The sequence below is a fragment of the Macaca fascicularis genome, chromosome X, assembly GCF_037993035.2.
Source record: "Macaca fascicularis isolate 582-1 chromosome X, T2T-MFA8v1.1".
NCBI classification, from domain to species: Eukaryota; Metazoa; Chordata; class Mammalia; order Primates; family Cercopithecidae; genus Macaca; species Macaca fascicularis.
This window is the reverse complement of record NC_088395.1, coordinates 8,173,871-8,199,951: the sequence shown is the minus strand read 5'-3', so window position 1 is coordinate 8,199,951 and position 26,081 is coordinate 8,173,871. Positions and strand designations below refer to the sequence as shown.

At 38.7% G+C, this 26,081-nt stretch overlaps 1 protein-coding gene across 2 annotated transcripts in view; it reads left to right on the top strand.

Annotated features, from left to right (window-relative positions):
- ANOS1 (anosmin 1) overlaps positions 1-22,871 on the top strand; it is a 213,686-nt gene extending 190,815 nt beyond the window's left edge. For both annotated transcript variants that reach the window (XM_005592928.5, XM_005592927.5), the window contains exons 10-14: positions 11,406-11,500; positions 14,818-14,989; positions 15,941-16,161; positions 17,295-17,436; positions 18,687-22,871. In XM_005592928.5, coding sequence (XP_005592985.1) covers positions 11,406-11,500; positions 14,818-14,989; positions 15,941-16,161; positions 17,295-17,436; positions 18,687-18,745 — 689 coding nt within the window. In that variant the 3' untranslated portion in view covers positions 18,746-22,871. The remainder of the gene's footprint in view (positions 1-11,405; positions 11,501-14,817; positions 14,990-15,940; positions 16,162-17,294; positions 17,437-18,686) is intronic.
- Positions 22,872-26,081: the final 3,210 nt, after the last annotated feature.

Sequence of the window (26,081 nt, the reverse complement as noted above, 5' to 3'; positions counted from 1 at the left end):
TACCCAGAATTGATTTTTGTTGTAGAGGGTCAGTGTTCTTTTTTTTTTTTTTTCTTCTGATCTCCTTCTCTGATACGTCATTATGTATTTTTCAAATGACGATTTTCCCCAAAGCTCTACAGTGCCTTATTTGCCCTAAATAATGCATATACATGCAAGTTAATTTTTGGACTTTCTATAGAGTCTTTGGCATATTTTTCCAATGTTTTGACAATACCTTACTGTCTTAACTACCATAGATTTATAAATATTTCTAATGATAGTCCTCTAGTTTTTACTTCTTTTTCAAATTGTCTCAACTATTCTTGACCTTTTGAATGTTTATATACATATTTGAGTTAATTTTTCAATTTCCACAAAAACCTCCTGAGATATTTATAGAGATTGAATTCATCCACACATCAATGATTTTGAAGAATTGGCATCTTAAAAATACTGAGTCTTCCAATCTACAAACATGATATGTCGCTGTATTCAGTTTTAAAATTTTTCTCTCAACAATGTTTTATAATATATTGGATAGAGAGTATGACACTTTTTAATATGCTTTTTCCAAGATACTTGTTTTTATTTTTATCCTATTATAGATGGCATACTTTTTCCTCAATTTTACTTTCTGATTTTTATTGTTGGTATATTATAAATGTTTTATATTCATATATTATTGACTGTGAATCCAGCAATATTGTTTTAGTACTTTGTTAATTATAACATTTTCTCTGATGATTTGTTTGCATTTTTTCTACAAAAACCATCATCTAGTTTGTAAATAATGAGAATTTTATATTTTCCTTTCCATATCTTTGACGTTTTAGTTTTCCCTTGCCTTAAAACTGGCTGAGAGTTTCAGTACAATGGTGACTAAAAGTGATAATATTAGGCATGATGTTTAAGTGATCTTTAGGGTTTTTGAAGACATCCCTGGTCAGATTAATACAATCCTCTACTCTTCTTACTTGCAAAGTTTTTGTGGTTAATTGATACTGATTTTTATCTAATATTCGTACTTCATCTAGTGACATGATCATACATTTTTCTGCTTTATTCTATTAACATGATGAACTAGAGGAAGCATTACAGATCACCTCCTAGGTCTGTTGTGAGGAATAAATGAGATTACACATCCAGATTGGTTGGGCCGGTGGCTGACACAAAGGAGACACCTTAGGTGTTTCAGTGTGAGGATTCTTACGGCACTGCTTGTAGTGCGGAGAGAAGACAGGATGTCAGAACAGAGGTAAAGAGCCTCTGAGCCCAGCCTTGTAAGGCTTGGTGTTGCTTTAGGACTGACTCTCAATGTTTTCTCCTTTGTGAACAAAGAGCAGTGCTTTAAAACACGATTTAGTTGTCCAGTTTGCAATACAAGTGCTATAAAACTTAAGCATCTTTTTAAATTTGGCAGAAGAAAAGGGATTCACCTTCACTGCACTGTATCAGCAAGCAGTAGTATGACCAGTATTGCCATACAATAATGATTTCAGTGCATGACAAATAGGAAACATGGTTGTTGGCATAGATACGTACACATATACACACATACACGCATATATACACACGCATTACTTTAAATAACTCAAAGTTAGAAATAAATGTGAAGAATATCAGTGGTTTTCTCAAATACTGAAATCTTTAAAGAAACCATAAGCAGAGAATTGTATCAATATTTATTAATCAATATTAGAGTCCATAGTGTTATCCAATTTATGATGCATGAAATTGTGGACTTGACGATAAAGAGACAAGATCCAAAGGCAAGGAGTGACCTTGATTTGGGTTCCAAAAGTGATGCTGACTTGATTGATGTTTAGTGACTTGGACCCTGGGCCACAAAGGAGAAGCTGGGAGTGATGAGCTCCTGTGACGGAGATACACTAGCCTCTATTTGTCAGTAATGACTTGTTTCACGAATCGAAATGCCTCGCAGTCAGTTAGTGTTCAAACTGTTTTCTTCATACCCATTTCCAGCCTCTGAGCTCTGTCAACCTCCAGGAATGCTTCCTACTGCAGACCAATGTGAAGCCATCATCTAATAAGTACACATCCATGCTGGCCAGAGAACATTCTTTGTGGCTGGCCAAAACCTTGATTCCAAAGATACAACTGATGTCAAATATATTTCTAAAAGAGAATGTTCTGTGCAGTGGCCGTCAACAGTTGACACTGTAGCCTTCAGTCAAAACTATTGTGGTTACAGTGTTAATGCTTACTCAAGAGGCAGAGATTCATTCTACATCTTTAGTGACATGTCAGGATTTGTTCTGTGGATTTTTTTGTAGACCACGCATCTGTTTCTTGCCGTTTCAACTCATGCCCTCTCTACGTATTCACGCTAAAAATTTCTTTGAAGTAACAGGAAGTTCTTGAAAACACTTGGTATGGATTCCCTTTAAAAGAAGGGCAAAAATATGGAATTTGGCATTTTGCTTTTACCTTGTTTAGGAAGATCCTCCCAAAGAGTTTGGAATCTAAAAGGAACATTGTATAAAAATATCTAGACAGAATACTTATGACTCTACTGAGTACACCAAGCCCTTTACCAAAATAAAAGGTGTAAAAACAAATAGAGTTTCATTTTCCTACACAAATCCTGTGTCTGACAGCTGGTGGCAGAATCTTTTCATTTTCAATTAAAGTGACAAAGGAAATATAGAAAAAAAAGAAAGGGAAGAAAGGTCTGATAGTTCTTTTAAGTTGATCCTTTAGATATATAGTAAACATTGCAAACAGTAATAAGAGTCTTTAGATGAGTATTTTAATACATCCAAAAATGGTATGTTCAACTTTCATTTGAAAATGTGAAGTTTTAAAACTTTGAATTGACCAGGCACGGCCGACTCACGCCTGTAATCCCAGCACTGTGGGAGGCCGAGGCGGGTGGATCACAAGGTTAGGAGCTCGAGACCAGTCTGGCTAATATGGTGAAACCCCGTCTCTACTAAAAATACAAATATTAGCCAGGCATGGGGGTGCGTGCCTATAGTCCCAGCTACTTGGGAGGCCAAGGCAGGAGAATCTCTTGAACCTGGGAGGCGGAGGTTGCAGTGAGCCAAGATTGCGCCACTGACTCCAGCCTGAGTGACAGAGCGAGACTCCGTAAAAACAAAAAAAACCTTTGAATTAACTTAGATATATCAATGAATGCATTTCTATTTACTTTTTGTCTTCTTTTGCAAATGGACACAAATTACCGACTTTATGCCAGGCTCTGTGCCATGTGATGGGAATACAATAATGGATAACGGATATTTCCTACCTTTAAGGAACCTGCAGTTCTGAGGCTTAGGCAGATAGGCAGTTGCCACATAATAAGACATTATTCTTCACAGCAGTCTGGATAAACAGCTGAAGTAGTTGAGAGCAGAGAGATTTTGATGTTGTGTGCAGAGGAATTTTCACAGAGGAGGTAAAGTTTAAGGTACGTTTTAAAGGCTGGATTACTTTTTTTGGCCAGGGAAGATGAACACTTCTGACCCAGGAAATGAAGAGGTGCAGCTGGGAGAAAGATCAGGAATGTCAAGTATTGGTGAGGCTGAGGAAGTGACTGTGTGAGGCTGGAGAGACAGATCAATGTCGAGTGATGGAGAAGCTTATATGTTATGCCAGGAAGCTTGGATTTTGTTCTATGTGGAGGAAAGGAATGTGAAGTAGCAGGGGAAGGTCTGAGTAGGACTTGGAGATGTTAGCAAAAGCAAGCGTGCAAGGAGAATGGATTGGGAAAGCTCAGAGAGAGCATGTCGTTTAATTTCAGTAGCCAAGACGAGAAATAATCAGATCGTGAATTAAAGACAGCAGTAGTAGGAGGAAGGTTGGCGAGTTACGTAAGAGTATTACACAAGTGTCCACATAATTTATTGTCTGAAGTGGGATTTATTTGAGAATAAAAGGAGGCATTTGTAAACATTATTCCCCACCAACAGACATAGACTGTAGGAGAGCCAGGATGTATGGCCACTTGGATATTAAGACCTGGCTGAAGGGGAAAAGAGAAATGGATCTAAATGGAGTGTTTACCTTCTAGCTTGAATGACTAACAGTACTTCAATTAACAAAGATTGTGAGCAGTAGAATTATGATGTTTCCTGGGATATGTCTCCATGCTATGGAGAATTTGGTTTTGGTGTGTTGAATTTGAGATAACTGCATGATAGCCAGAAAATGTTATAGGCAGTCAGAAATACATACTTGTAGCTCAGGAGGTAGCTGTGTGATAGTATTGTGGATTTGACTGGAGCTATGGTCAATCCACTGCCTATACTGTCAGGGGATCTGCAAATGTTAGTTGATTTCCATTGGATCACACACCCACTCACTATCAGGAGCTGAGAACAGCTCATGCTCTAATTAGAGTTTCGTATTTTTCCAAAAAGTCCTTTTTCTTAAATTTTATCCATTCCAATGTCCCTTGCTATTTTAAATTTGAAAGCCAAATGTACATATAAATTGTAGCAGAGTTCATGATGTTGAACACATGATAGAAGGGAGTGGCAGAAAGCTTTGGAAAGTCCAAAGAACAACGAAGAGGAAAGTATGTTTCAAACTTATTCCACATTTTCCCTCCTTCCAGAAACCTTTTATGTACTCACCACATGATCTACAGAATCCCAAACCAAAGTTTCCCCAGACATTCATAAAACATGTTCTTATTCGTAATTATCACACATGTAGGAAAGGAGACCTTTGAAATGGACTCAGTATTACTAGCATAGGAGCTCTGTATGGAATGTGAATATCAGCACCGTTTCTGTCATGGGAAAGGACACTTTGGCTGGATTTTCTGGATTTTTTGACTTTGTAAAATGAGAAATTGTCTGCTCTGTATGAAACTCAATAGATCCATCTAAAGTGGTTTCAAACTCCTTGACAAGTAGCTGAATATTTTTGAATTATAATGTATTTCCAATTGTGGACACACTGAGTTGAAAACCTAAAAGGACTTAATGCTTTTGGCAAATAAGGGAAGAAAAGAATCTTGTTCATTAATCAAAACTCCATTATAAACAGAAATGGGTTCTTACGTCACATTGCTAAAAGTGATGGTGGGCAAAATATTGCTTTTGGACTTGGAGTTAGGGACCTAAAAGCCCATATCTATTCATTTCCCTCAACATTTTTCAGTGACAGTTTCAGTTATTAGGATGTAGCATGTAGTTTCATAGATAAATGAATTAAACATCAAATATTAGCTTTCTTTACTTAATACACATAGTAGTTGGGTTGTAATAGTGAATGCTCTGGGAGAAAATAAATATTTTCAACATTGCATTTATAGAACAAACTATTTTAAAACAATTTCACTTAGCTAATTTTGTTAGTAATTTTATTACTCCATTGATATTAGTTCATTTTTACTGTGTAATAATAGAATAAACAATTGTTTTAGGCTTTCTGACCTTCCTTCTTTCCTTCCTTCCTTCCTTCCTTCGTTCCTTCCTTCCTTCCTTCCTTTTTTCCTTCCTTCCTTCCTTCCTTTCCTTCCTCTCTCCCTCCCTCCTTCTCTCCTTCTTTTTTCTTTCTTTCTCCTTTTTCCTTTCCTTTCCTTTCCTTTCCTTCTTTCTTTTTCTTTTCTTTCTTTCTTCTTTCCTTTTTTTGTCGTAGAGACAGAGTCTTGCTCTGTCACCCAGGCTGGAGTGCAGTGGCATGATCATGGCTCACTGCATCCTCAAACTCCTGGCCTCAACAATCCTCCTGCCTCAGCCTCCCAAGAAGCTGGGACTACAGACATGCACCACCATGCCCAGCTAATTTTCTTTTCTTTCTTTGGTTTTTTTTTTTTTTTTAGAAGGAGTTTCTCTCTTGTTGCCCAGGCTGGAGTGCAATGGCACAATCTCGGCTCACTGCAACCTCTGCCTTCTGGGTTTAAGCGATTCTCCTGTCTCAGCCTCCCAAGTAGCTGGGATTACAAGCATGCGCCACCATGTTTGGCTAATTTTGTCTTTTTAGTAGAGACAGGGTTTCTCCATGTTGGTCAGGCTGGTCTCGAACTCCCACCCTCAGGTGACCCAACCATCTCAGCCTCCCAAAGTGCTGGGATTACAGGCGTGACCCACAGTGCCTGGCGGCCCAGCTAATTTTTTTTTTAAATTTATTTTTTGTAGAGATGCGGTCTTTCTATGTCGCCCAGGATGGTCTCAAACTCCTGGCCTCAGGTGATCCTTCAGCCTCAGCCTCCCAAAACGCTGGGGTTGAAGGCACGAGCCACTGCACCTTGATGGTTTTCTAGCTCTAGACTTTGTGTTTTTACAACATAAATGTGAAAAGTTAGCTCAGACATAGAGGAAACATTCATGCTTCTATTTTAAGTAGCGTGTCTATGTGGCACTCAGAAATTCTTACTTTAGTTGTACAACATCAGAAAGTTCTGTTTCACCAAATCATTTTTACAGATAGAGTATGGGGCATTGATCCATGAGAAGACTTCATTCAACTAACCTTTATTGAGCACCTACTGTATGCAGTGCACCATTTTGGATGCTAAAATACTGCAAAGAGGCAGACAAAAATCCCCACCCTGGTGGAATTGGCATTCTGTGACACCTCTCTAAGTGTGTGCCCCCTTCCCTGATGCTATGACTTACAATTCTTTTTACAGCAATTATTATTCTGGGGAACCCAAGGATTGCCTCTTTCTCAGAGCTCTAATGTCAATAACCCTATCATTCTTGGTCATTAGACTTTTGCAAACTGAGGAATTCACGTTTAATGAAAAATTTTAGAGTCCTTTATTTATGCCAGACACTGTGAGTTAGATCTATTTGAAAAGAAAATTAGATCCATCTAATTTTTGAACCATAGTTGAAGCATATTACAAGTAAAGTTTTTATCACTTAAAAATAATTTTCAAGTACTTTCTTTGTAATGTCATTTATTTGTGGAAAGAATTAAGCTAAGGAACCAGATCAGTTGGGTATTTAGCACAGAATTTTCTTTTTTTTTTTTTTTTGAGACAGAGTCTCACTATGTTACCCAGGCTGGAGTGCAGTGGCCGGATCTCAGTTCACTGCAAGCTTGGCCTCCCGGGTTTACGCCATTCTCCTGCCTCAGCCTCCCGAATAGCTGGGACTACAGGCGCCCGCCACCTCGCCCGGCTAGTTTTTTTTTTTTTTGTATTTTTTAGTAGAGACGGGGTTTCACCGGGTTAGCCAGGATGGTCTCGATCTGCTGACCTCGTGATCCGCCTGTCTCGGCCTCCCAAAGTGCTGGGATTACAGGCTTGAGCCACCGCGCCCGGCCAGAATTTTCATATACAGCCCTTCAGGAAGTGTTTGGCTATTTATTTTATTTTATTATTTTTTTTAAGACAGAGTTTTACTCTTGTTGCCCAGGCTGGAGTGCAATGGCACGATCTCAGCTCACTACAACATCCACTTCCTGGGTTCAAGTGATTCTCCTGCCTTAGCCTCCCGAGTAGCTGGGATTACAAGCATGTGCCACCATACCCGGCTAATTTTTATATTTTTAGTAGAGACAGGGTTTCACCATGCTGGCCAGGCTGCTCTTAAGCTCCTGACCTCAGACAATCCACCCGCCTCAACCTCCCAAAGTGCTGGGATAACAGGCATGAGCCACCACACCCAGCCTGAACTCTGCTATTTTTAATATTCTAGTTACAGATTGAGACCTGCAGTCATAACCTAAAATACAAGCTCTTAGGATTTTATTAATTGGCAAGATAAAACTAAGGACATGATGTTTGTATAAATAACTTCCATCAAAGCAAATATCTATGAATCGACCTGTTAAAATTGAACTCAAGTCACGTAAACGAGTGTGGACATTTTTAGGGCTTGCTTTTAAAAAATAAATGTCCCCATACTGGTCATTTGGGGGTGCCATTTACAATACTTTCAGGGCATTTTAAATCTAAGTTTAATTTATATTTTACTTTCTCAGATTGCTTTTAATTACCTTATGTAATATCATGTCTTCTCACACTATTTCTTCCATATCTTAGATTATAAGGAATTATTTTCACTGTTGCCAGAATGAGTAGAGAAATAAAAGTGAATTTGAACTGCTATATCTTCTTTCACTGATTTATTCATTAAATGTTTACTGTCTGTTTATCACCTGCCAGGCGCCATGCTCATCTTTGTTTATGCAACAGTGACAGCAAATAGGCATTATCTTTGTAGTTATGGAGCTCTGGCCAAATGGGGTTGACAGGGATTCGTGAAGTAACAACAGAATCAAACAAAACATTGGGAATGAGAGGAGTCTCTGCATGAGATGAATATGCAGAGGCAGTGGAGACCTGGAAGCCAGGCTAAGGAGTATTAGTGTCTTTATTCAGAGGGCAGAGAAAAGCCATTCAGTGACTCAAAGCCAACCTTGAGATGGGGACATTACCCTTAGTTATTTGGGTGGAAACGAATACAATCACAAATGTCCTTCAAAGTAGAAGAGGGAAGCGGAGTGCAAGAATCAGGGAGATGGCATGGTGCAAAGGACTCAGCCCAGTGTTGTTGACTTTGAAGCTGGTGAAAGGGCACCACCGGCCAAGGAACGCCAGAAGCCTCTAGAAACCGGAAAAGTCATGAAAATACATTCTTCCCTGGAGCCTCCAGAAAGGAGTACAGGCCTGCCTTGATTTTAGGCCAGTGACAGCCATTTCAGACCTACAGAAGAGAAGACATTTATATTGTTTTATGCAGCTACACTCATGGTAATTTGTCACAGCAGCTATAGAAAACCAGTACATGAACTCATTTAAAACTCACACCAAACCTATTGCATTGGCTGAATTAGTATCCTTATTTTCAGATAAAGGGAATGAGGCTCACTGAGGCTGCTGGAGTTGTTTGCTGAAGCCCACCTTCCTCGAAGGTCGTCTGTGGGGTTAAAATTCTGTATCCTACAGCCAGAAAGAAAAGCGTGAATGCTAGGAGAAGTTGAGGTACAGAAATCAACATGGTAGCTTCAGCAAAGTTGAGTTTGGAAAGCCTCCACATGGGAGAGGAACGAGGGAGCATCAGCTCTTCATGGGACTAGCTCAGGTGGAAGTAGACGTTTGGGAGCTGTCAGCAGAAAAATTTTTCAAGCCATGGGAATCAATGAAGTGATTGATGGAGGTGACACAGAGAGAAGATGCAAGTGCAGTGAACTCAGACAAGGCGAGATTTAGGGCTAACAAAAGGGAGGGAACCCAAAAGGAGTGCCCCGTGTGTCACTCTTGATGCTGCCTCCTATGAAAATATAATTGCATTGTAAAATATGTAAAGGATTTTTAGGATATGGAGGATCCCCAGGGCAGCCAAGCCTCCTCGTATTCCTGTAATATAGCCACCCCAAGTCCCCTGGCTGCTCTTCACCAAAGACCCTCGGTCATCTGTCATGCTCCGTTCTCATGTCAGCACTTTGACACGTGCTGTGTATTCCCTGCTGGTAGAGCTTTTAAGCTGCCGAGTATTGTAACCATGGCCATCTGCAGCTGTTTAAATGTAAATTAATTAAAATGAAACAATAAAGAATCTAATTCCTCTGTTAAACAGAGGACATGTGAAGTGCTTTATAGGCACAGGTGACTAGTGTTTACCACAGACAGAACATTTCCATCCCAACCGCCAGTTCCGTTGGACAGGGCTGGCTGAGAACGCCCTCCCACAGGTCTCTGCAGTGCCACTACCCACTGCTACACCTTCTTCAAGTCCTGACTCAGAATTGAACACACGCCAGCCGCCTTATATAAAATCAGCACTTTTTGTCAATCCACGCTACTGCTCTTACCTTCTGGGTTTTTTTGTTGTGGGGGCGGGGGCGGGGGGGACGAAGTTTCGCTCTTGTTGCCCCAACTGGAGTGCAGTGGCGATCTCGGCTCACTGAAATACCCGCTTTCCGGTTTCAAGAGATTCTCCGGCCTCAGCCTCCGGAGTAGCTGGGATTACAGGCGCCTGCCACCACGCCTGGCTAATTTTTGTATGTTTAGTAGAGAGGGGGTTTCACCATGTTGGCCAGGCTAGTCTTGAACTCCTGACCTTGTGATCTGCCTGCCTCGGCCTCCCAAAGTGCTGGGATTACAGGCGTGAGCCACGGTGCCCAGCCACCTTCTGTATTTATATGTAGACTTATTACCTTCTAACATAATACCTATCTTACCTATGTATTATATTTATTCTCTGTTATTATTGGCCCCATTTCTATGTAAAATTCAGGAGGGCAGCAGCCACTCCTGTGTGATTATTTCACTGCTGTTGAATGGAAGAACATGAACACACTCAGTGATTGATGTCAGCCTTGTGAATAGCCTATAATTCTTTTTTAAAAAAATAAACGCTTGATGTCTGCTATGTAAAAATTAAAACCTCTAGTACGTGATTTCTCTTTTAACTAAATGCCCTGAGTGCCCACTTTTATATCTGTTTGCTTTCTCTCATTTAAAGTTCTTCTTTTCTGGTTCCAAAGTGCTCAAAGCAAAGTTCCCACTAGATCAACCCAATTTCATCAAAGAGTTTTGTCCTCTGAAAACCCCCATCAAACACTTGGCATGATGTTGGGGACAAGATGTTAATCACCTGCAAAATAGTGCCGTTTGGTGCCATTTCACACCCCTTGGACACACTGGGGTGATTAATAAACCTGAGACTGTCAAGGCCTGCTTTCCCACACTCATTGAGTTGCTTGTCATTATTTTCTCTTTTTTTCCCCCACTTTACTGTCCAAAGTAAATAAATGTACAGAAAATATGCCTCTTGCTCTGGGAATAAACATGTTCAAAAGGTCAGTCTTCTGGCCTGTGTTTGAGAACACCAAGTCATATTTCAGTAGGGATCAGCCATACAGAAATGCCACGATGCACTTGGTTAAGGGGCAGTGGGAAGCATATATCCCTATCCTTTTGACAAAAGAACTTCTTTATGGCAATACGTAACAGGAAATAAACATGGATAGCCAATTCTGTAAGTGTGAAGGCAATGTTTTTGTTCTTGTGTGGATTCAATAGTATCTCGCCTTTATTTAAACAAAAAATGTAGGATTGAGAAACTTCTGATGATTCTCTTCTACAACAGGAATTACGAGAGCTGTTGCTAGGTGTTACCTTTCACTATAGGGCTTTGCCTGCTGTAAAAACCACGGCTAGGTTATTCTCAAGACATCTTTTGAATCATTTTGCTATGACTTTACTAATTTTTTTTTTTCTACTTAGTACTTGCACTTCAGCACAGGTTTTCCCTTGGCAGTATATTACTTTTTTCCCTTACTTTGTTCTTAATCATTAAGTATTCAGAATTATTAATTATTATAATTATTAAGTAATCAGAATCTCACCTCCTTTGGCTCACCTGTGCATTTACTGGTCACCTGTAGAGTTTCATTTCCTCTCCTTTTCTCCTCTCAAGTTCAAGAACCCCAGGCTACATGGAATGTAACATCCAACCTATTATTTTTGGTTGTGTGTTTTGGCATTATAGATCCTACTGTCAACCGATATCATGTGCGGTGGTTTCCTGAAGTGTGTGCCCACAACAGAACAACCGGATCAGAGGCATCATCTGGCATGACCCACGTAAGGACATGATCTCTGGGCCAACTTGATCTGTGAACATAATTAGACCGGAGGATATACAAACTAGACATGTCAAACAGATAACTCATTCTCACAAATCAGCTATTGAGTAATGACTTGATGGAAGTGGAAAACAGAATGATCATTATATTCACTCATTATTTTATCCATTCACACCATTGCACTGGGAGCTTACTCTGTTACCATCATAGAGCAAAACCTAAAGTGCAGAGACTAAAGACACAGTTCTTAAAGAACTCCCATATTTCAGGTGGAAATATGCCTGAGTATCTGTGTGCTTCATCTTAACTGGACAAAACCTTTGAATTATTTTCTGAATTTTGACACGTCACTGTGATCTAAAGGTGTAATTATACAAGTGAATGTCTATGTGACTCTATCATTTCGCACCATGTCCCTAAATGCCATCAGCTCAGTTAGTGAAATAATCTCCCTGTCCTGTATAGCATGCACCAATATTTTGACTTTTAACTTTAAGAGAACATTAAACTCTCTGAGGATAGCAACTCTGTCAATATTGCCCAAAATATTATTCTAAATATTTTGGGGTTAGTACATGAATTATAGATTAGAATCAACAAACCAACACAAAATGTTTAAGAGGTCATTGTATTATACAAAGTGTATAATACACTTTGATGGCAATTTATATGTAATACCTCAGGACAGTTTAAAAAATCCAAAAACATGGCCCCAAACATACAGTGTTTTGGTTTGTGATATGTAACTAGAATATTTTTGTTTTGAACATTTTCTAAAGCAAGCACCATATTTTAAGAACCAGACCTACTGGCATAATTTTAAGATAATGAGATAAAACAAGTCACTGGATTTTCAGAAATACACAGCTTCTTTTTCTGTTTTACTGAATTTGATTTGTCTCATGTTCACCAAAGTTTCTCCCTTTATTTATCCTTAAATTAGCTCCAATGTTTGTGACCTTCAGTAAAATAATTCAACAGACATTCTTTTTTTTTTTTTTTTTTTTTTGAGACGGAGTCTCGCTCTGTCACCCAGGCTGGAGTGCAGTGGCCGGATCTCAGCTCACTGCAAGCTCCGCCTCCCGGGTTCACGCCATTCTCCTGCCTCAGCCTCCCGAGTAGCTGGGACTACAGGCGCCCACAACCGCGCCCGGCTAATTTTTTGTATTTTTAGTAGAGACGGGGTTTCACTGTGTTAGCCAGGATGGTCTCGATCTCCTGACCTCGTGATCCGCCCGTCTCGGCCTCCCAAAGTGCTGGGATTACAGGCTTGAGCCACCGCGCCCGGCCCAACAGACATTCTAAATAGAGAAATTGATTTGAAAAGTGGAGAAAGAAATAAACAGAAGCGAGAATTATTAACATTTTTGTGGGCAGAGGGGTGAGGTTTCTGTTTTACTGATATGTGCGTGCCTCAGAACCCCACAGAACTGGGCTTATGTCAGTGCGATTCCCCAATCCTAGGCTTATCATCTTTAGGAACTCTGAGAGTGGTAACAACTATTTGCTGAGCAGATATAATGTATCCGGTAGAAATAAAAATCAAACTCCTGAAAAATTATCTTTCTAGGGCCTTAGAACTTATCTGTATTTATTTTTAAACCTTTAGATCCAATTTTTTTTTTTTTTTTTTTTTTTTTTTTTGAGACGGAGTCTCGCTCTGTCGCCCAGGCTGGAGTGCAGTGGCCGGATCTGGGCTTACTACAAGCTCCGCCTCCTGGGTTTACGCCATTCTCCTGCCTCAGCCTCCCGAGTAGCTGGGACTACAGGCGCCCGCCACCTCGCCCGGCTAGTTTTTTGTATTTTTTAGTAGAGACGGGGTTTCACCGTGTTAGCCAGGATGGTCTTGATCTCCTGACCTCGTGATCTGCCCGTCTTGGCCTCCCAAAGTGCAGGGATTACAGACTTGAGCCACCGCGCCCGGCCTATTATAATTTGTTTTTATGCTACAATGGAGCATCCACTAATTCACTTACTGCTGCAGATGTCTGCCTCCTATGCAACATGAAAGCAATCTTGAAATATCTGTGAAACAGGATCCTTAATAGCTAACCTTGGATTCCAATACAGTCCCATATAAAGAGCAGATTTATTTCCAAACAAAAGCAATTCAGACTCCCAAAGAGACATGGCGGCCTTGGCTTGGGCTTGGGTTGGGCTTGCATTGTCCAGATTGATTTGTTTCCTATTCACTGTTTATACTAACTGGCTGCAGAGTTGGGTGCACCCCATCTCCTGTCACCATCTGGATGAAGGGCCAGCAGGCCTGGAGGTCACTCCCCATCTCTTTTGAACATTCAGTGCTGTGTCACCTGCAGCCACTTCCACTCCTCCCTTAAGTAAATCACTCAAGCCTCAGTTTTCATTTTAATTATTGTCTCATGTTTTTCCCGTCAGCCCTGCTGCTTTCTAGCAAGACCCCCACCCATCATCCAATGAGTACCAGAGATGTTCCATCTGTGCCTTTTTTTCTCTCTTAATATAATTAAACACACACATACACACACACATACAAAATCATGAAGTCTCACTGTGTTGCCCAGGCTGGTCACAAACTCCTGAGTTCAAGCGATCCTCCCACCTCAGCCTCTCAAGTAGCTAGGACTATGACACGAGTCACCATGCCCAGCTATCCATCTGCACTTTTATATATATACATTAAGAATTGGTAAATACAAAACAGAATGGATAAGTGCAACTTAGCCAAATATAAAAGAAACAGAGGTACACACCTATTATCACAGGAAATGTCATCTTTCGACATTATCGTAAAGTTATATTCTTAGCCCCTGACTCCTTACCATTTAGCCTCTTTCTTTTATTTATGTTTAATCACAACATTATGGCAGAAAACAGTAACAGCACTCCAAAAAAGGGAAAAATTACATTGCTAAAGAATATCATTTTTTAACAGAAAAACTTACATATAAACTAATTCTATGTCTCAGAGAAGCTGGCATTAGTTTCTTTTTAACTGAAAAAAGTTAGATTTGTATTTACAGCTTTACACCACTGCCTGCACTGCTGCCAGCTCAGAAATGCTGGTTGTGACCTTAGAAGTAGCGTGCTTTGATGAGGAATTATTATGATACCGTTTAATTCTAGAAGGTGTATCCCGCAGCCATGGGAGTGTTTCACAATTGTCATTAATCAAAATGTAGACAGTGCGTGCTTTGTACTTTTATTAAAAGCCATATTGCACACACTAGATAGGAAAACATCCTTGTTGGATGGAATATGATTTCAGTTCTTGCCAGTGGCTTTTAATCCCTAATGGGACTTATTGCTAGCATAATTCTCTTTCTCTTGCTCTAGGAAAATTATATAATTCTTGAAGATCTGTCATTTTCCTGTAAGTATAAGGTGACTGTCCAAGCAATACGGCCAAAAGGTCACTCCAAGGCAGAGGCCATTTTCTTCACTACTCCACCATGCTCTGCTCTTAAGGGGAAGAGCCACAAACCCGTTGGCTGCCCTGGCGAAGCAGGTACGTTTTCACCTGAAGGACTTCTGCATCTAGGTCTAAGGTGTCAGCAGCACTTTGCAAACCTTGCCAAACTGCATTTCACAAGACCAGAAAAACCAAAAGTGCCTCTCTTTCTAAGTTGTGTAATGATGGCCCAATGTGGACAGAAGATATGTAGGAATGAATGTGTTATTTTAAAATCTAACAGCCTTGGAAAGATGTCCTTTGATAGTAATGTTACCCTTTGGAAATGAAGGCAAACATTTAGATACCGCTTGTGTTTTGGCAAAGTTTGATATAATTATTTCATTTTTATCCCACCTCTTTGCTGTGTGGATTATACTCACACACTTTCCATGCCAACCTAGCAAATCTCACATCTGTACCTTCCAACCCCTTTCCTTGCCAAAGTCCCTGTCTTGCAGTGGGAAAAACTCTTTTAAATGCCCTGGATTTGACCAGGCATGGCGGCTCATGCCTGAAATCCCAGTACTTTGGGAGGCTGAGATGGGAGAATCACTTGAACCTGGAGTTCCAGACCAGCATGGGCAACATAGCAAGATCCTGCCTCTAAAGAAAAAAAAAAAAAAAAAAAGCCTTGGATTTAATAACTCTTCTAACAGCTTTAATATTTACCTTCTCACTGCAGTCCATGCTATTCTTTAAGAAATAGTTAAGTCCTGCCAGGGTCTAAACTGCTCTCCTGCTTCCAACTTCAAAAGAGCATTCTAAAAATGACCCCCGAAAGATTGGAAGGAGCATTTAGTACAAAGGTGTCGTGAGGAGATTCCAACTCAACCTATCCCCATATGTCAAAGGGGTGATTGCCTGAACCCATGTTTAAAGAACGAAGTCACATTGCTTCTATTAATATCATCCCACAGACTGGCCGCTGAAAATTCCTACAGTGGATCCCATGGGCACACCTTCTCCAGTCACCTAATCCTGGTTTTCCTTCTTGCATTGCTGCAGGTCATGTTCTTTCTAAGGTGCTAGCTAAGCCTGAGAACCTTTCTGCTTCATTCATCGTCCAGGATGTGAACATCACGGGCCACTTTTCTTGGAAGATGGCCAAGGCCAATCTCTATCAGCCCATGACTGGGTTTCAAGTGACTTGGGCTGAGGTCACTACGGAAAGCAGACAGAACAGCCTACCCAACAGCATTATTTCACAGTCCCAGATCCTGCCTTCCGTAGGTCCCACCTCTTATACTATGTCATCGGTATCTACTGCTCCTTTATACTGGCCTTCAGAGGTGGCTACCTCTGTCATTCTGTGTGCTGTACAATTGAGTCTTATTTTTGCATTTTCTTCTTCTGAGTGCTTTTGCAAGCATTAACACATTACAAATGTGACTGTGCATAGCTAAGAAGTAGCATAAGCTGCCATCTAGATAAAGTTTGATGGCTAGAGCCAACTCATAAGAAGACCTTACCCTATCTTGTATGTAAGTGATTGAGCCATTTTCTTCTATCTTTGTTAACCTCATGTCTCTCTGGTCCAAGTGGACATGCCCTGTTTGAAGTGTTGAATTGGAGAGGGTTGGGGGGGAATAGCTAAAAGAAGCTTGTTGTTTGTCTGTCTTCCCCCCAACTTCAAATTTGGCTCGAGGCTGTAATGAGTTGGCCTGTCTTCCAGGTCACTTAATTCCTTGGCTTCAGAAAAAAAAAAAAAAATAGTGTGGGATTTTGCCCTCCCTGAAAATGCCCTTAGAGTAGCCAACTACCGTTATAAAATCCAAAAGGGGGGTGGGGCGGGGGAGGGAAAGAAACACAACTGAAATCTCAGAAGGAAAAATTCCATGGAATTAGAGAGTAGTTATTCTATAAATGTACTAGGTTTTATTGAGTTTTGAGAAGAATGTGTTGGCATAAAAATAAACACTTTCAGTTGTGGGCATTGATAGATACTGTGTTTTAAGAAAAACAGTTGGCTCATTCACTGAAATTTGGATTATCAAGAATTCATATCACAAGATGTGCAACTGAAGACTTTAAACCATGGAAAAGTCTTATGTTAAGAAATTAAAAAATAAATAAATAAAATCCCAGGAGTGAGCCCTGAGAACTGGCACCTCAGTATATTTTAACTCTGCCAAGTGTCTTAGGCTGCCAAGAATTGAGTGAGGTGCTAAGAAACCATATGGCAGAGAACCCCCACAAATGAGAAAAAGTCTATAAATTAAACTGTGCCTTTACAAAGCAACCAAACTTGCCTGTGTATGATATTCTCCAGTGGGGGAAAACCTGTTCTAGGCTCTCTGTGCATTGCGCGTTGTCTCTGAAAGGTGGTCAGTGAGCATCCTCTTTTATGTTATCCCCTTAGGATCACTATGTCCTAACAGTGCCCAATCTAAGACCGTCTACTCTTTACCGACTGGAAGTGCAAGTGCTGACCCCAGGAGGGGAGGGGCCAGCCACCATCAAGACGTTCCGGACGCCGGAGCTCCCACCCTCTTCAGCACACAGTGAGTGGGGTGCCAGGGCATTAAGGCGTCCTGTCAGGTCTTGTGAACATAGAGAAAAATCTTGCTGGAAAATGAAAACAAATAAATACACTATTACAGGTTTCTATGAGATAGGGAAATTGTCATCATCTGAAATTCCTTCTCCTGGTTTGTACCAACTTACTAGATTCTACTCCGGTACCTGTAGTATAAAATGCATAGTTGATGCTTAATTGCTCTTTTTCTCCCTCCCTTCCTCTTCCCCCCTTTTCTCCCTTTCTTTGCTCCTTCCTTGTTTCCTTTCTCCATCCCTCTCTCCTTCCCTCTCTTCTTTTCTCCTTTCCTCTATCCTTCCTTTATTTTTTTTCCTTCCTTGCATTTTTCCCTATATAATGCATGCTTTTTTCCTTGTCTTTTAAATCATAAATACATACAGGAAAAAAATCTATAGTTTCATATCAAACTGAAATATTTTTAAATCAATATTTTCAAATATCACAATATAGGAAATAATATTTTCCTAAGGAACTTATGTTCTTGTTACATAGATATTACTGTAATAAATGTCATGAATTTTCTTCATGATATGACCCAAGTCCACCTACTTCATTTATTGCTAAATCAAGTAAAATTTAAAAAGAAAATTGTCAGCTAGATTTTCAAAACAGCCTCTTGCTGATTTTTAAATTATGTACTTCGTTTACTTTATTTTCAAGCTTAAATTTTAAAAAAAAGTGTCTGATGATTAGTGTGTGGATAAAACATTGAGAATTAGTCATAGTTTTAACTCTGATTTTTTTAAATGATAGATTGGTATGCTTATAATTGATAACTTGGTATGTTTATAATTTGAAGAAAAACAAAAACTATCACAATGGGTGAGCTTGATAGCCTCTAAAATTTTTATCGAATAAATGCTTTTCTGATATTCCTTCATAGAAATTCCATTTAACAAAAGTATTTGATAATTTTTAAAACTTCTTTGAGCAAATAAAAAAGGATTATGGTTTGATTGAATAAGTGTGAGCTTAAGGAAAGGAGCTTGTCTTTTTCTTACTATTTTATGGTTTAGGAAGGCATCAAAGAGGAAGAGAAAAACAGGAAAAGGAGAGAAAGAGTGTGGTTGTACATTCAGATTCAGAATAGGAGAGACATGGTCATAGGAAGGAACATTTGCCAGGGTCTCGTGCTTTTTCTACAAATAAAAGTAATTCTATCATTTATTTGATACATATAAATGGATGTGACTGACATATTTTGTCACTTTTTAGGATCTCATCTTAAGCATCGTCATCCACATCATTACAAGCCTTCTCCAGAAAGATACTAAACTGTTCAAAAAGATTTTTTGAAATTGGACAGATGTGTAAGCTTGTTGAACTTCGGCCACGAGACATGCACACTTCCAGAGGCAGTGGGAACTGCTCAGAGGCCCGTACTCTCCTATGTGACTTTAGTGCAGGAAGAACTTCTGTTAATCACAGATGCATCTGGAGACAAGTGAAAAACAGTAGATTGGTGAAGACAGACACCAGTTCCCTACAAGCTTGGAGAAAATGAAGAATAGGCCTGTTTAATGCTAAATTTTGTTTTCATGTATGGTGTCGCTTATTTCTATTGAATTACAACAGAACTCAGTTTTCCCTGAATTTGGAGTACCAAACTCTGCCCCAAAAAGGAGAGTAACAAGTACACAATTCACACATAACACTAAGCCTAAATCTAATCAATAAAATATATTTTTGACAAAATTATTGATTCAATATGAAAAATCAACTAAGATTATACAGCTTTGTTTATTCAAATCTTTCCTAAGATCATTTTTATCCTAGGTGATTTTTAAATGAAAATGTGTAATCTAAAATATACCAACGAATTTAAATCTAAAAATACTCCTACTTTAAGTACCTTATGCTGCTCTTTATGCAAAGGTAAATGAAAGTTCCCTCTATAAATTATGATTTACAAAAGACACCCAAGCCAGAGGAACTCAATGAAATAAGCTGCTAACCAGATTTTACCTTGGAGAAATGAAAATTATTTCTTGGGGATGCCTTTTAATATTTGATCGTATTATGTGAGAGATTTTCCTGATATGTTATCTTATTTATATTTTCCCTTATTTTCCTCAATGTGGATAACAGCTTTTGGTGCACTTTTGTTTCACCATCTGAAAATTCACAAAACTCCTTGCTTCAAATGAAAAAATCCCAACTATTGAGCATGTTTAAATCTTTGCAGAGATTTGCCTTTCCTTAAGCAAAGAAAGGTATTTGTATGCTAGAATATTCTTGGTAATGTTTTAAAAAGGCCTTTGATTGATAGAGAAGGACAGTTGCTTGCATTTAATTCACCCATATGCTTTCAAATCTATTATATCTTACTTTTTGGAAAATTTTTTATGCTACAAATTAGTGCCTGGTAGCATGAACTTAAGTCAAAACGTGTTTTCAATATGGAGTGTTACAGTGTATGTTGTAACAACCTAAAACGCAGAGATGTTTAATTTAATACTGTTTTTTTCCTTGAAGGAATACTCACATACGTGGTTTGAAATGTGCATAGATATGCATGTCTATATAATTATAAATGCATGTGTATATATATGCAAATATATGTACATATACATATATATACACACAGACACATGCATATACATGAATATACCTTGAGCATGAATCCCTGAAGAAATCGTTTTCATAGCTCACCAATAGTGAGTAAAGATACAGCTCTTTTAAAGGTCATAAGGATAATATAGTTTCCCCATCAGTGCTGATTCTGAGAAAAGAGCAATTTATCAAAATTAAACACTGTAAAAGAAAGGTGTCCACATGTCTTCACCTACCTAAGTAAAACAGGAAGAAAATCAGTAACATTATCCTTAGGTTTTGACAATGGTGCTTGCTTCTCGTTGTTCCACTGTTTCCTGAACTCATGCAGATGCCTGGCCATTCCTGGGAAGAGTGGATAACTCAGAAGTCATTGACTCCACGGCTTCACTGCAGTGTCTAAAGGCCGAGGCAAATTAAAATGCAGAGAAAATACTTTTCCGATGTTGATGCATGTCTTTAGGAAACACATTTATAAACAAGGATACCTGATAATAGATACTGAAACCTGTTTCCTGTGTGTTAAACTATTTTTAAAGTGGATATTCCAGGAGTGTTTTGCAGCTTTGTACAAGTAACATAAATTGGACACCTGATAATGAAAGTTCATGTTGGTTCTGAATGGTTTTCTGCAGCTCCTGTCACAGGTTGGGATGGATTTATCACATTGAGTCGTGAAATTACCTGGTTCTAAGAATTTTTGAATGGCGAAAATAGAAAACAGTCTTCATTTGAAAACATCCCTAAGCTTGAATAAATGGATACCATAGATAGCTTCTCTAAAACTATGTTTTATTCTGGTGTCATCACCAGCATCTGAATTTCAAGTTCTTAAAATTTCAAAAATTAAAATTTTTCATTATCGGCTATCCATTTATCTTTTACATGAACTTGTCATGAACAAATCCAAATGTTTATGCCAGCAAATTTTTGTACTGTTACATAAAAATGCTGGAAGTCTATACATAGATACAAAATATTATTAAATTAGTACATAAATTTAATTTTATAAAATTTAATCCTGCTTCTTTTGTCTGGGTAATAGACATTGTACAGATATTTTTAGTTCAGATGGTGATTCTGAAACTTACATCTCCCTTAAAAAAATCTAAAGCAGCTCTTATGGGCTTCTAATTTTGATATAAATAAATAATTTAAATTTTATTGGTGTTATTGGAAGAAAAATGCTATTAATGGGCTAATAAAAAACGTGTTTCTCTTGTGGATTTTAATAAGCTCCAATATTATTCAATGATCAAAAATATAGTTACAATTTTTTGAATTTTAAAAATGTGATTGCTCTAATAAAGGATAAAATCTATGTTTTTTTAACAAACATAGTTTTGGTGCCTAATTCTGTAATATGTTTTATTGAAATTAGATTCATTTATTTAATGTGAGAAAAATATATCCAGTAATAGTATTGAAACTTTAAAAAATTGAGCTCATCAAAAATATTGTCATCAAATATAGGTGGTTAATTTGATATACATTGCAGTTACATGCATTATTTTTATTTACAACATTTGCTCCTTAATGATGAATTTATCTGTGTTACCCTGTTTTTCTACCTGGAACTCCATAGAATGATGTTTGCAAACCAACGTGATCTTTTCAGTCATTCACTGTTTTAATATGGCATGGTAGAGAAGATAAAGTTTGTGGCAGGTAATTTTTTGTAATGTGTATTAAACGAAGTTCAAAGATTAGAAATACATCTGTGTCCTGAAAACCTTAGATACATAGCCGACTATATACAGAGGTTCATCTCAACCTCAACACTATTGACTTTTGGGGCTGGATAGTTCTCTGTTATGGGGGTTTGTCTTGTGCACTGTAGGTTTTTAGTAGCATCCACACTTTCTCCTCACCAGATGCCAGTTGCACCCTCCCCCAAGTTGAGACAACCAAAAATGTCTCCAGATATTGCCAGCTACCCCTTGAGGGACGGCACCTCTGGTTGAGAACCGTTGCTAGAGAATGATCTTTACTGAATAGATGAGAATTTGCGCTTCATAAGAAACCTGGTAAATTTCTAGAGCAAGTCCCAAAAACTAAGGGACAGCTAAGAAGTTATTATGGTTAACTTCAAAGGCCTAAACTGTGTCTTTTATGTCCACTAAACGACTTGATTAAAAGACAGGATTTTGACTTGTGTCTGTATCATACAAGTACAAATACTAATTTTGCCCTATGTATCCGTAAATGTCATTTGTGATATTGACTTATTTATTTAATGCTCTTTCTTATGCCGTGGGTTTTCAAGTTTACTCATTTCTATGGTTGCAAATAACTCTAAAACTTATTATATAAACTTTCATATTATAGGCAGAACACAATGGCTAAATATCTGTTGCATGTACTTTAAAGTTTATTATAAGATATAAACAGATCTGTAAAGATGTTGACTCCTACCTGTGATTTTGCATGCCCAGACTCAGTGTCAGGTACGGAGAGGATTCTCATGACTGTCTTACCTCTACTGAATATTTTAGTGAGTTATATGATTTACGGAGTGATTAACAGAGGTCTATATAAAATTATTTTCCCCCTTTACTTAATTATATTGTAGTGTGCAGATAACAAAACTGCTACCTTCTCATCCAAGTGGTCTGTAGAATTCATGTCCCTTACAGTGGTCATTTAAAGTCAATATTTATTTATGTATGTAATAAAAAAAGTTGGATTTTTGTGTATGTCTGTCATGTTATTTAGAGCGAAATAATCTTGTAAAAATGTTTTGTAAAAAACAAAAAAGTATTGTAAATAGTCTTGATATTCTGTGACTCATTATTTTCATGTTAGAGTTTGTACATACTGGTTCAATAATAAAGTATCCTTAAACCAGATCAAGGAATCGACTCATTTATTTCTTAAAGAAACATTTTTGCTGGGCACAGTGGCATGCACCTGTAGTCTCAGCTACTTGGGAGGCTGAATTTGAAGGATCACTCGAGTCCTGAATGTTTGAGACCAGCCTGGGCAACATAGCAAGGCCTTGTCTCCAACAAAATTTAAAAAAAAAGAAAAGAAAAGAAACTTTATTGCATTTAAGAAGAAAAATGGACAGTTCCTGCTGCCAAGGAGATTTAAAAAGCCTCTTTCCATGTCAGTGTGAATGGAATTTGAGGTCTGGTAAATGTTAACAAGACAGCACTTCATCCTAATGAAAGTATCTTGCAGTTTGACAATCAACACTTCAGATTTCTATCATCATGTTTACAATTGTAACTTCTGATGGTTTTAGTGGTATATTAAGTCAGGGATATACAGTTTTAAGCTGTTTTTCTTTTGTCACCAATATTTATTCTAAAATTGTAGATACATGCAATGCCGATAAGCATTCACCTGTATTTCAATACTACTCAATTGTTTTTCAATACTACCTACTATGGTGAAAGCCTTTAAATCTCCAATATCTAAGTAGGGTTTTGAGAGGCTTGTACATCCCCACTTTGACATGCAATTGACCCGTAACTGCTGATGAATTGGAAAAAATGCCTAAGGAAAAAAAGCATAAGAAATAAAGGCTTTTAGGGTATTCACCGAAATAATACATATTGTACCCATTAAGTAATTTCTCTTTCCTCCCACCCTCTGAACCCTCCCACCCTTCCAAGTATTTATTGTCAATTATTCTACATTCTATGTCCATGTGTACACATTATTTAGTTCCCAGTTATAAATGAGAACATGTGGCATTTGTCTTTTTGTATCTGTGTCATTTCAATTAAGATAATGGCCTCCATTCCATCCACGTTGCTGCAAAAGACATGATTGCATTCTTGTTTATGACTGAATAATATTCCATTGTGTATATAGGGACAACTTACATGCTGTTGATCATAAGATAAATTAACATGACCTCTATGGAAAACAGTATGGAGATTTCTCAACTAAAAATAGAACTACCATTTGACCAAGCAGTCCCACTACTGGGTATCTACCCAGAGAAAAAGTAATCATTATATGAAAAAGATACTTACATGTTTATCGCAGCACTATTCACAAGAGTAGAGATATGGAAGCAGTCTATCAAGGCTATCAGTGGAGGATTGCTTGACGCTTTTATGCCATCTTGAGGTTACAGAAAGAATGGGGGCTCGAATCTTGGCAACACAATTTATGGGAGGGGGAGAAGAGAAGTCCTGACTAGCAAAGGTGGTCTTGTTATGCAGATGAAACCTCCCAGGTCGCAGCCTTTAGAGAGAATAGATGGTGACTGTTTCTTTCAGACCTTAAAGGTGTCAGGCTTTTAGTCAATTTTTCCTAGATCCAGACACGGGGGCAGGGAGTGGGTGTCAGAGAAAGCCTGGCTGCAGCAATGCATCAATGCAGATTTTCTCTACATCCACAGATGTACATTTCCCCCACAGAAGACAGCTTTGTAGGGCTGTTATTTGCAGGCCCTCTGAACAGCCATCTCTAAATAAGTCAAAGAAGGGGTATTTGGGGGTGAAATATTTTGATTTCTTTCAATGGCTGCTGCCGCCACCCTATAGCATGAGCACACATGCAAGTGGCCCCAGGCTTGACTCTCCCCAGTCCCTGAGGCCTGAATTTCCTGGGAGTTTTCCAGGAGTTCTTATCCACTCATTGTCTGAGGCTTCACTGAGCCAATCAGCTGCACAGCCTGGGCACCTCACACTGGTCTCCAACCTCCATTCTTCATCAAAGATCAGAGAGGGTAGGGCTACTGACCCAGAGATCGGGCTTGAAGTTTGCAATAAGAATCCAACTTCCTTCACATTCTTTTACTTCTTGAGCAACACCACAGGGTAAACAGGTTCTTAGGGTCAGTGGAGTGTCCTGGCAGGGACTGAAAACCCAAGAAATATTTTTAGTGTTGTTTCCATTGGGGAGGTGTTTTTTACACAAATGAGTCCTGAGAATACAGCTTTGTTGTAAATTGGAGACAACTTTTACATATACCAGCCATTGATGGAGCATGGTATCAACGGAGAAAAAACTGAGGGGATACAAGAAAATTTTTTTAAAAGAGTAAGAGGCCAGGCATGATGGCTCACACCTGCAATCCCAGCACTTTGGGAAGCTGAGGCGGGAGGATCATTTGGTGCCCGCCTGGGCAACATAAAGAGACCACATCTCTGCAAATAAAATGGAAAATTAGCTAGACATGGTAGTGCATACTTGTAGTCCCAGCTACTCGGATGGCTGAGGCAGGAGAATCGCTTGAGCCCACGAGGTAATGGCTGCAGTGAGCTATGATCACATGATTGAGCTCCAGCCTGGATGACAGAATGAGACCCTGTCTAAAAAAAAATAAAAATAAAAATTGTGCCCTCTCTTGTGCGGAAACACAGAGAGTATGTCTGACTATCCTTTCTCTGCCTTGGTATTCCTACCCAAAGTAAGGATTTTGCCACTCACTTCATGGTTACTATGAAGATGGTCATGTAACAGTGCTTGGAAAAATCCAAGCGTGTGTGTGTGTGTGTGTGTGTGTATATGTGTGTCTAAAAATGTCAGATCGAAGACACCAAAAGCAATCCCAACAAAAGCAAAAATTGGCAAATGGGATCTAATTAAGAGCTTCTTCATAGCAAAAGAAACTGTCAACCGAGTAAACAGACAAACCAGAGAATGGGAGAAAATATTTGCAAATTATGCATCTAACAAAGGTCTTATATCCAGCATCCAGCACCGATAAGGAACATAAACAAATATACGAGAAAAAAAAAATCTCATTAAAAAGTGGGCAAAGGACATGAACAGACACCTTTCAAAAGAAGACATACACGTGGCCAACAAGCATATAAAACAAAGCCCAGTATCACTGATCATTAGAGAAATGCAAATCAAAAACACAATGAAATATTATCTCACACGAGGCAGAATGGGTATTTTATTAAAAAGAAAGAAATAGCAGGTACTGGCAAGGTTGCAGAGAAAAGAGAATACTTATACACTGTTGGTGGGGGTGTAAATTAGTTCAACCATTGTGAACAGCAGTGTGGCAATTCCTCAAAGAGCTAAAAACAGAAATACCATTTGACCCAGCAATCCTATTACTGGATATATTCCCAAAGACATATA